This window comes from Haliotis rufescens, unplaced genomic scaffold (genome assembly GCF_023055435.1).
Source record: "Haliotis rufescens isolate VD_foot unplaced genomic scaffold, xgHalRufe1.0.p SCAF_17, whole genome shotgun sequence".
Classification (NCBI taxonomy): domain Eukaryota; kingdom Metazoa; phylum Mollusca; class Gastropoda; order Lepetellida; family Haliotidae; genus Haliotis; species Haliotis rufescens.
Window position 1 is genome coordinate 31,412,307 of NW_025963857.1, and position 12,429 is coordinate 31,424,735.

General features: G+C 41.1%; 1 protein-coding gene across 3 annotated transcripts in view; it reads right to left on the reverse strand.

Moving 5' to 3' along the window:
• Positions 1-12,429, reverse strand: part of LOC124142529 (A disintegrin and metalloproteinase with thrombospondin motifs 16-like) — a 225,781-nt gene that overhangs the window by 105,630 nt on the left and 107,722 nt on the right. For all 3 annotated transcript variants that reach the window (XM_046511062.2, XM_046511058.2, XM_046511061.2), the window contains exon 3: positions 5,062-5,137. In XM_046511062.2, coding sequence (XP_046367018.1) covers positions 5,062-5,137 — 76 coding nt within the window. The remainder of the gene's footprint in view (positions 1-5,061; positions 5,138-12,429) is intronic.

Sequence of the window (12,429 nt, forward strand, 5' to 3'; positions counted from 1 at the left end):
AAATTAAAACAATCAGTTCCTGGCAATTAGACAGATTGGAATGAGTTGGAAACCTTTTAATATTTTGAAAAAAATTCAACCTGGGTGTCAAAATTTTAATACTTCTGAAATAAAAAAGAATTTAATGTGGGAGGTATTCTAAAAAAGTTCTGTGCCATTATTCTTATGTCAATTTAATGCAGACTGACGAAACCAGAGCTTATCTCATGTATGCAGACATTTGTAGACAGATGTGATTCCATGATGCCTGAATCTTTGCCAGGACTAATATATGGTGTATTTCATCAAGTACACAGCAAGAGGGTTGGCTTTTATGCCACTGTTAGCAATATCACAGCAATACCACAGCGGAGGAAATCAGAAATGGGCTTCAAACATCATACCATAATTGGAATCGAACCCATGTGTTTGGCATGACAAGCAAACACTATAACCACTAGGCTAACCCACTACCGCTCATCACGTAAAGAAAGAAGGGATCACACACAATGATCGTGTGATGGTATCGGAGATGAAAATCTAAAAACGAATTTATCATGGCCTTGTTTACAGGCTTCGGATGATGCCAAACTGTTCTTCTATGTGAGGAAGCTTTGGGTATTACAACAGAGTTAAGTAATTAAGCCTACGACAGTCCTGTCAGCAAGTGTGTGGCAGGCCATGCATCATGGGTGCAGAAAAGGTTAAAGCCATTTGTTTTTTCAGGGCTGTTTGATGTACGTTAGACAAGGATCAGACTTGTCAGATGTCATAACTAACATTTGTCATATGTCGGCAACGGTGGCTGTCGCTTCGATGTACAGTTACATCACCGCAAGCCAACACCGCTGTCTTCACAGATCAGATCAAGGGTACTTGCAGACACACGCAAACAGTCTGTGTGTAGAACTTAATGAGTCTAGTTGGTTTAGTTTTTAAAACTTCTTCACCAGAGAACATACAAAAGGTTAACTCTACAAAAGTTTAAACATTTTGTATCAAAACATTAGCAAGGTTTTTTGTTCATTTAAGGCCAAACCATTGTGCTTCTTCCTCTACAGATTTTCTACACCAATAGGCCAAGGGGCAGGTGGTAAAAATACAAATTCAGACAAATGACTGCTCAATGATTCACAGGTCCATAGTTTGGTCTGGAAGTTAAGAGAAAACTACAAATTGTAGAGTGAAAAATAAGTTCAATTTCAGTTGAACACATGATTTTGTTACTTTTGTATTTCTTGTGGACTTTTTAGGGCAGGCTCATCACGAAAAGCAATTGGTTCTGTTCTAGAAATGATATTGCTACATATAACTCTCCAACAAAAAGCAGTCTCTGACAAACTTTAGCTACAAATGTTTACGACATTTTTAGCATTGTGTTTCTGGTGCTTCAAGAATGAAAATCAAAGAAATGACAATACATATAACTGCCATAATATCATATCAAAATTAAAGTCCCTTTCATAAGAAATTATTGTGCAGGCCAATCACACAACTCATTTCTCATGCAAGAAAACTGTGGAAGTGTTGATGCCAGAAAAAACATAATGAATTTTTGTTAGACATAAATTAACCTATCAATCAAACATATTCATCTCAAGCGACAAGAACAGATAATGCCCAGAAAGAAATATATACTCCATTCTAGATTTGAGTAAGTCCCTAAGGAATTAAAGACTTAATAAATAAATAACACTTGAATCTAAAATAACAATTATCAGTCACTGAGTTACTTGTTCCGAGCACCTTATTGAAGAACCCATCAAGACTTGCACATTACCAAGATACAATAATGCAATGACATGATCTTGTACAGAATTAGAGCAATGCTAACTTCATTTTTACTTAATAAATTGATAAGCATCTGCAGGAATCCTGGTATGTACGTGTCTGTCTCCATGCATGCAGGAGGCAGACCCACACTGTGAGGACACTCAGAGGTACATATGCTCCCCCCCACCGATCATGGACGCCACTGTTGACCACCACGAAGCATGAATAATCTCAACTGTCAGACAGGTAAGTGTCTGGGTGATTATATACATAAATTATGTACCTAATGTCGTGTTACGTTAAAGGGATGTCTATTGGTTCTAATAGCAATTAAAAAAGAATAGCTATGATTTATTTGTATATTTGTTTGTTTGTGGTTGTTTAACACCACATTCAGCAATTTTCAAGCTATATAACAGCAGTCTGTAAATAATCGAGTCTGTACCAGACAATCCAGTGATTGATATCATGAGCATTGATCTACGCAACTGAGATATAATGACATGCACCAACCAAGTTAGTGCGCCTGACCACCCGATCGCATCATTCGCCCCTAACGATAAGCATAGTCGCCTGTTACGGCAAGCATTGGTTGCTGAAGACCTATTCTAACCCGGATCTTCACGGGTCAAATAGTTTTGAACTACATAACAATGTGTAAGAATGTGAAGTGAAATAGCTCAATTACACAGAGATAACTAACATCCTCACACCTACATGGTTCTGTTGAATATACAATGCACACTTTATGCTGCATTATAGTTTCCAGCATTGACTTCTAAAACTAGGCATATCATGTCCCTTGTCCTCCACTACGTTTTAGAAATTAATAGAGAAATATCAAAAGTGATTCTTTTTAGTTTTTTTGTATTCCCTTATCACTAACTCTACCACATGACTCAAGTGTTTCGAAAGATTTCCTGGTGTCCTCCTTACAGAGAATGGTTCATGGCAGTTTTTGCACTGCATGTTTATAGGGAGTGGAGTTTCTTGTCCATTCCTTCCCTTTCAGTACAAATTCTGATATCTTTGCACACGCCAGAGGAAAAAATGGTTTATTTTCAATTTCAATTTCTCATATCACAGAGAATTTGAATAAAATTATCACATTTGATATTACAGGTCTGAAACGACTAGTTGACCAGTCGATTATTAGTTAAATGTCTGGTTGTCTAGTTGATATTCTTTCCTTGCTTTGCATGTTAATCAAGTAAAAATGTGTTGGTAAATTTACACATGACCGTAATTCCACAATTTTAATTTTTAAAACTTTGCCAAAACATGCACGGTAAAAGATGAAACATCTGGTTGTGGTGTCACAGGTAATGCTTTCAAAGTTTCTGTGTACTATTTCTTATACTTAAATGGTGCCAAAGAAGGAATCTGATGAAAAGGGAAGTCAAATTTAACTTTTGATTTGTGAGTACTTTTTATGATTAAAAAAATATACCGGTAATGCAAAGCAACCTCAATTACGGAGTGGCTCCTGTGATAGTTATTCATATAGTCACTGATACTGAGCAAAGAAAATAGAGGTATAATGAAACCCAATTCCTGAGGCAAAGCTGGCCGCGTGGCCGCTGGAAAACTCACATAAGTCCCGGCTGCGTACCCAGCCCACCCGACCGGAAGTTAAACTTATGTCACTACACAACATATACTTTATAATGGCCCCATGAACTTGCATGCCATATATGGATTGACCCATGAAAACCAACACGAAACAGTCAGTAGGCAAGTGTTAACATTGGTATGGATGTTGACATCTTAGTTGCGCCACATGCTAAATTGAAACAAGGTTATCAAACATAGGTTAAAGTTTATATTTCTTGTTTCTATGCTTCTAGTCTCCAGTAAGCGATGAAGTTTATTTAAGTGTGACATATTGAAAACCTACTTTCCATTCCAACAACACTTCACATATGAAGGCTCTTACCATCTGAATGTATTTGCAGCTTGTATTTGCAAATAACTAAATAATAATATAAAGATTTTTTTATGACATGGTGATAATGCTACACATAACAAAACAAGGTTGTCTGTGTGTATCTAAACATCAATTTTATTGTGAGATTATGAATATTTGATTGGCTGGGCAACTATGAAACATCATAATCATCAATGACAACTAAGCTTCGTAACTTAAAATTGATTTGGTTTTCGAACAAGGGTAACCGATATCATGAAAAGAAGACTTATAGGGCTGGTTGGAGTTTTAACAAGTCTTTACAACAAAACAATAATAATTCCAAAGGTTGTTGTGCAACCAACAAGTGAACTGCAGGAATTTGATAGGTGTTTCAGCCTTATTATAGTAGAAATCTGATCTTGAATCATCTTGCAGAAACGATAACAGCCTTACCCACATTGTGTTCATTGTATTACATTTAGTTACTATGAGTTTCTCAATCTTTGAAAGGTGTTATGATAATGTAAACAAGTTCACCTTCATCTAAATGCACCTTTTCCCTTTGATCATCCCCAAAACATTAGTATTTTTACAAAAATTCTGATGGTATATTATTTTCAAAAGGTTAAACTTATGCAATTGCAGCACAAATAGTTTTATCTTTGATATGAACAACATTACCTTAACTATATCTACTCAAATTGAGAGTGTTTGTTAAATTTGGAGATTTATTTTTCATTCGCAACTATTGCATGCAATGAGCAGCTAATTGTTTGCACATTGTGTGCATTGGGCAAGCTATATTGCCAATTGCACGCAATGGGCAGTTGCACAGATTTGGTGTAACATGTACGTCTGATGTGTGCATTGTAAGTATAAGAGATGAGAGTACTGTTCATTGTGAGTGAGTGAGTGAGTGAGTATGGTTTTACGCCGCTTTTAGTAATATTCCAGCAATTTCACGGCGGGGAACACCAGAAATGGGCTTCACACATTGTAAACATGTCAGGAATCGAACCCGGGTCTTCAGCGTCACAAGCAAACACTTTAACCACTAGGCTACCTGACCGCCCCTCATTGTTTATGGAAAAACTACCATTTCCCATAGTAGTGGTACTTTCTAGCTAGGACTCACTGTCGCTCACTAAAAAAGCAGCATTACATATACATCATTTACATGTCAGTTTGGTTAGTCGTCTCAAATGTGGGACTGAATCTGGAGAAGGCAAACCAGTCGTTGATATTGTGAGCACCAACCACTGCTTGGGTATGAAGAGATCCTGCTCAGGATAAAACCAGGATCTTCTCAGACCAAAACACTCTTGAGTTCTCCGAGGTGAGGATTCCCTGGTAGCCCTCTGGTATGTGACACAAAAGGAAGCATAAGGACCTAATCCTACCTTCACTTCCAAACTTGTGCAGCTGCCTTGTCGACCTGGTCCCATCCTCTCCATCCACTATAGGCATGAGGGCTATCTGTGGAGAAGGCAACACTGCTATTAGACACAGAACCACTGATGAAGAATTGACTTCAATATTTTTACACAAAGTGTGCACACCAGATTTTAAATGCAAAAAAACTTCAATAAATGCAAAATCCTAATGAGTCAAACTTATAAATAAATATGTCAATAATAATAACTTCACTGAGTGCTTATTTAATCATTAACTCAAAAAAAAACCTGTAGACATCAATACGACATCAGTTACATCATTTAGCAAACTGATGCAACCCAAGTCCCACCCACCCTATAATCAGCAAATCAGGAAACGGTAATTAAACCACTTGTGGCCCATTATTTGTTATAACACAATTGCAAAAAGAATTGCTTGGTTAGCCAATCAAATGCCATGGAATCACTTGCAATTTATTCATTACATCATGAAGACAGTTGGAGCTGGTACTACACCAATATGGAATTGAACCGGTATGTATTGCAAAATGTTTTAGCATACTGGTATGCCGATTTGGTTCTTTGACTGACAACAGGACACAAAATCTTTAAAACAGCTGTGAATGTGCAGCTTTGGAAGTAACACTATATTTTGGTTCAATTCAGCCCCAAGTCTGCAGCAAGGTCAGTAAACGTTCCAATGGCAATGAAAAGCTTCCCCCATTAATGTCATATATTATGTTATTACAGTCATAACTAATGTGACAGCTTGGTTGAGGTGACTTGTATTTCTCTGGTAACGGGAACCATGAAGAGGAAGAGGCTATAATACATAATTTCACATTATTGTAATGAATGTAATATTAAAATACAATGTTGAAATGCCTTTGAAATTGAGAAAATAACTTAAAAACAAGTTCAGCAGGATTACACTCTTCCACCCAATTTGCCTGCCAAGGACTTCACTTGGCATCCTAGACACACTAATCAGTGATAGTCAGCACTATAGTGTACCATGTATACTACTCTACTTTTGATACGGACATTTTATCCTTCCATGAGGGGGCACGGGTGGCCCAGTCGTCTAAGGCGCCACGATTCGCTGTGCAGAGTTGCGTCCCTTGGACACGCAAGAAACCTATGATTGTGGGTTCGAATCCCGGTTCGCCGCGATTATGTTTCTAGGTTTGTCAGCACCATACCCGTGCTCGTGGGTTTCACCGAAGTAGTAAACGTCTAAGGCCTGCATCACTTCGGGCTTTCCTCCCACATTAAGCTGACAAGTCGTGATGTAACTGGAATACTGTTAAAAGCGGCGTTAAACCCAACTCACTCACTCCTTCCATGATACACAAAACTGATTCTCTTAGTATGTCAAGTGTATATTTAAATAGAATGACATCTGATTATCCCTGTCAAGAATTGAGTAGTACATGTATGCAGGCATCTGTACTACCATATATGGCAATACGAAATGTGATGATACTCATGTCTCCTGATGACACACTTACACTGATCTGCACACCAGTGTGTTCAGCACTAGTAGGTCAATGATACTGGAATAATGATTCCCTAAAATTTGTTTGTTTGTTGTTTGACGCTGCACTCAGCAATATTCAAGCTATATGACGTCAGTCTGTAAATAATCAAGTCTGGACCAGACAATCCAGTGATTGACATCATTAGCGTCGATGCACGCAATTGGGATCGATGACATGCATCAACCAAGTCAGCGAGTCTGACCACCCGATCCCGTTAAAAACACTCATCTTGATGGGATGAAGCCCGGATTTTGAAAATGTACCTTTGGTTTATTTGGAAGATGATATACCATCAATAAATAAACCCTGACAAAAATAATCCCACATATATACTGTGCAGTTTTCCAGCTACGAGTAACTATCATCCTTTCATTATGTTTAAACATTTACGTATGACGCTGTCCGGGGTCAGGCCTTTTCACAACTACCTGTCTCCTGAATAACTGATGTTTGGTCAAGTACTAAGCTGCAGATTCAAAGTCTCGGACATGAAATAGAATTCTTATAATATTTATTCATCTAGAAATTACAATGTGTATTTACTTTTCTCATATGCCCTTCACGCACCAGTCACATACTCTATGACTCCAACAACGTGTGGCTACAGACAGACCTTGCATCACTCTATACTACCACTTGTTCAAACAAACTGCATTATCAAAGTAATGATATGTTTCAAATGCTTTAATGTACACATTGTTACTCCTGAGTTGGCAGAGAGTGTCTGGCTGAATCATCCAGGTTATTGAGTTAATACTCCCAGCCACCCAGGAGAACCATCCTGTCTACCCCACATCTACCCAACTGTCTACATCATACCTACAGCATCCTGTCTACCCTACAACTAGTCTAAATCATACCTACAAATTGCGAAGAGATCATTATTTGTTCAAATTTGGGATTTTATTAAAGTTCTTATTTACTTATATTCAGAGGTATTGAACACTGTATTTTAAGATTTGCATTAAAACCTCTTATTCTTTATTGGTCATGTTATAAGTGAAATAGAATGCCTCCACAAAGCCATACAATTAGTTCTTAGATCTAGTTACATGTATTAACATGAATTCGGAAATTTTTAATTCAAATTTGGGAATGTTTTAATGACATCTGTTTGCGACAAGGGACAGATTTTGGTCTCTGAGAATGTCTAGAAAAATCCCTGCTGTCTACACTAAAACTAGTCTACACTTTAAATACAACCTCGTCTTGTCTAAATTATACCTTTAACATTCTACCTGTAGCCTCAATCATAACTTCCTTTTTGCTTGTTTGTTTGTTGTTTAACACCACACTCAGCAATATTACACCTATAGGATGGGGGTATGTAAATAATCGAGTCTGGACCAGACAATTGAGTGATTGACATCATGAGCATCAATCTATGCAATATGGATACGATGACATCAAACACAGTATTTTCATGCACCCAGCCACCCGTGAAGATCCAGGTTAGAATAGGTCTTCAGCAACCAATGCTTGTAAGAGGCGACTGACAGGATCGGGGGGTCAGGCTCACTGACTTGGTTGATGCATGTCATCATATCCAATTGCGTGGATCGATGCTCATGATATCAATCACTGGATTGTCTTACAGCAAGCATGGGTTGCTGAAGACCTATTCTCCACCCGGATCTTCACGGGTCCCTAATTTTCATGAGTCATCCATTATGACTCACTCAAGACTGGGATAAAGCCTTAAATTAGTGTATATATACCCATCTACATCTTTGCTACAAGCAATACAGTCCTTTAAAAGATTGCAGTTATTTCTATTTTCCATGCTGCAGGTCAGGTCTTTTTGTTGCACATGACAGATAATGTGAATGCAACCCTTAATAGGGGTGGTGAACCTTCACCACAATATTTCATAGAAATCACACATATATATATATGTATATATAATATTTCATCACACAAATGTTTTTGAAACCTGAACAAATATATTGTCTATTGGCTTAATAATACAGTAGATTAGTAGCTGTAGGGTGGGTATATAGCTGTTGGGGTGGGTGTGCAGCTGTAGGTGTTGGTGTGCAGCTGTAGGGGTGGGTGTGCAGCTATAGGGGTGGGTGTGCAGCTGTAGGGGTGGGTGTGAAGCTGTAGGAGTGGGTGTGAAGCTGTAGGGGTGGATGTGCAGCTGCAGGGGTGGGTGTGCAGCTATAGGGGTGGGTGTGCAGCTGTAGGTGAGGGTGTGCAGCTGTAGGGGTGGGTGTGAAGCTGTAGGAGTGGGTGTGCAGCTATAGGGGTGGGTGTGCAGCTGCAGGGGTGGGTGTGTACCTGTAGGTGTGGGTGTGTAGCTATAGGGGTTGGTGTGCAGCTGTAGGTGAGGGTGTGCAGCTGTAGGTGAGGGTGTGCAGCTGTAGGGGTGGGTGTGAAGCTGTAGGTGAGGGTGTGTAGCTGTAGGGGTGGGTGTGAAGCTGTAGGGGTGGATGTGCAGCTGCAGGGGTTGGTGTGTACCTGTAGGATAGGGTGTGTAGCTGTAGGTGAGGGTGTGCAGCTGTAGGTGAGGGTGTGCAGCTGCAGGGGTGGGTGTGTACCTGTAGGATAGGGTGTGTAGCTGTAGGTGAGGGTGTGCAGCTGCAGGGGTGGGTGTGAAGCTATAGGGGTGGGTGTGCAGCTGTAGGTGAGGGTGTGCAGCTGAAGGGGTGGGTGTGCAGCTATAGGGGTGGGTGTGCAGCTGTAGGTGAGGGTGTGCAGCTGCAGGGGTGGGTGTGTACCTGTAGGATAGGGTGTGTAGCTGTAGGTGAGGGTGTGCAGCTGCAGGGGTGGGTGTGAAGCTATAGGGGTGGGTGTGCAGCTGTAGGTGAGGGTGTGCAGCTGCAGGGGTGGGTGTGAAGCTATAGGGGTGGGTGTGCAGCTGTAGGTGAGGGTGTGCAGCTGTAGGGGTGGGTGTGAAGCTGTATGAGTGGGTGTGTACCTGTAGGATAGGTTGTGCAGCTGTAGGGGTGGATGTGCAGCTGCAGGGGTGGGTGTGCAGCTATAGGGGTGGGTGTGCAGCTGTAGGTGAGGGTGTGCAGCTGTAGGGGTGGGTGTGAAGCTGTAGGAGTGGGTGTGCAGCTGCAGGGGTGGGTGTGTACCTGTAGGTGTGGGGTGTAGCTATAGGGGTGGGTGTGCAGCTGCAGGGGTGGGTGTGAAGCTGTAGGGGTGGGTGTGCAGCTGTAGGGGTGGGTGTGCAGCTGTAGGTGAGGGTGTGCAGCTGTAGGGGTGGGGGTGTACCTGTAGGTGTGCCGCTGTAGAGGTGTGTATGCAGCTGTAGAGGGTGGTATGCAGCTGTAGGGGTGGGTGTGCAGCTGTAGGATAGGATGTGTAGGTGTAGGGGTGGGTGTGCAGCTGTAAGGATGGTGGATCAGAAGTATGGTCAGACCCTTGGATGGATGTGCATTGTAGATGTGAAAAACATTAGATAGATGGTGAGGTGAAGTGTTTTTCTCTCTTCAGTTACATGTGGATGGAGGTTCATGGAGACGGATCATGGATTGACAAATGGGTGGGCAAACTGATAGTGATCTATTGAGATGTGAGGACAATCTATGGATGTCTTACAGTATGTAGCTCATATATCAGTGGAACAACTCCTCAATTCACCACACCAGGGAATCAACGGAGGCAACAAGGAAAACCTCCTGCCAAGATTTGAATTTCTCCTGGACCTTCCAAAAGACTTCTCAACACCAGCAGTTTGCATAATGTGTGGTGGGCTCCAACATTGCAGTTAAATGTCTTATTGATAGTGTCAACTATGGTTTTACACAAGCAAAAGTAAATGAACCATGCTATTCAATTTCCGCTTTTTAATCCACCCAGGTTATTGTGTCTGACCCATCATCACTCTGCAGCCTACCCATTACATTAACCGCCCTCTTGCATCCAAGCCCAACATGCTCCATGAAGGCAAACAGCATACCACTTTAGTTTATAAGTATATTATTTTAGAGGTGATAGCTGCAGACACTCCTGTAATCTCTTAATAAACCTGATCTACATGTGGGGCCTTGCTTGTTGTAAAGCTAAAAACGTGAATGAAAGCGTTATGAATGAAACGTCATGCATCAACGACCCTTGTGAAACCATATGAATGTACAATTGGCGTAGTCTCGTCAATGGTATTGGCCAGGATGCACTCTTCCATAACAGCGTATGAGAAGCCCTCAAACTCAAACTGCTTTATATATTTTGCTTTAATGATACGGCATAAATGAGATACAGTACAATAAAATGACAATAAGGAAGCATGGTGTGCAAGGTGGGCAGACAGGGTGATCTACAGAGTGTCGACAGTGGCAAGTGGATGAATCATTATAGCTCACAGTACAGGGGTGAATGCTGCAGGTATATTGATGAGAATGATTCATCGCACGATATGCAGAAACATGCGGTGACTTCCGTGCAACTGTCTGTCAGCTTGCATGTTCAAGGCCAAACAACATTTAGATTTCATTGAAATGTTACTGAAGTGCACTTCATATAATGCTCAACAATGTCTGTTTTTGTTTTGTTTAAAAACTCAAGTAGTTCATATCTCATTGCCAGCGTTGCTGTATATTAAGAGTGATATGAATATTCATGGCGTTGTGTGAAAGTCTGCCTTAGATCACCGTGCGTAATGGCCATGGAAGTAATAAATAAATAATTTAACACTTTGTTTCATACTAAATATTTGCCCGGGTCAGTTCAGATTTGTAGAAAGTCACAAATTTTGGCTGTGGGAAAATAACACTTTAATTACCCATGTAACTCACAACAATCAGTCCACCCCTTGACCCACGTCAATGATCCACCCCTACCTTAATCTACACATGCTGATATATTGGATATATTCTCTGGTAAGAAACTTTAAAAATATGTGGACCATCACAGCAACAATCTATATCAGTGGCCAATCCCCTGGACCTGCACATATCAGTGGCCCATCCCCTGGACCTGCATATATCAGTGGACCCTCCCCTGGACCTGCATATATCAGTGGCCCATCCCCTGGGCCTGCATATATCAGTGGCCCATCCCCTGGACCTGCAAATATCAGTGGACCCTCCCCTGGACCTGCATATATCAGTGGCCCATCCCCTGGACCTGCATATATCAGTGGCCCATCCCCTGGACCTGCAAATATCAGTGGACCCTCCTCTGGACCTGCATATATCAGTGGCTCATCCCCTGGACCTGTATATATCAGTGGCCCATCCCCTGGACCTGCACATATCAGTGGCCCATCCCCTGGACCTGCATATATCAGTGGCTCATCCCCTGGACCTGTATATATCAGTGGCCTATCCCCTGGACCTGTATATATCAGTGAACCCTCCACTGGACCTGCACATATCAGTGGCCCATCCCCTGGCCCTGCATATATCAGTGGACCCTCCACTGGACCTGCATATATCAGTGGCCCATCCCCTGGACCTGTATATTTCAGAGGTTTTCCTTTTGAAACCACTTAAATCCAAATCAGCAATAGACTTTAATTCCATCCTTCTTGTGCTGGAGAGAATAAAACATGATGTTCCTATTATTTCTGTTTCAAATAATGCCACAATGGACAAGAACAATGTTGCCATTTGTTCAACAATATTGATATTGTACAACATACAAGCATTCAACAAACATGTGCCTGACAGCCAACCCTTCTTAAGTATATATAAAGTAGTTTTGCCTGCAAGATGACAGTGGAGCAGAGTAGCAGCTGCACATTCAGTATGGCACAACCAGCACAGTACACTACAGCAGTTGTAATACACTACGGCAGGAACAGCACAAGGTACAAGAAGGACAGCTGTTGAAAACCATACTTTCATTATCCATGGAACTGACATTAAATCCACCATTTGACTCC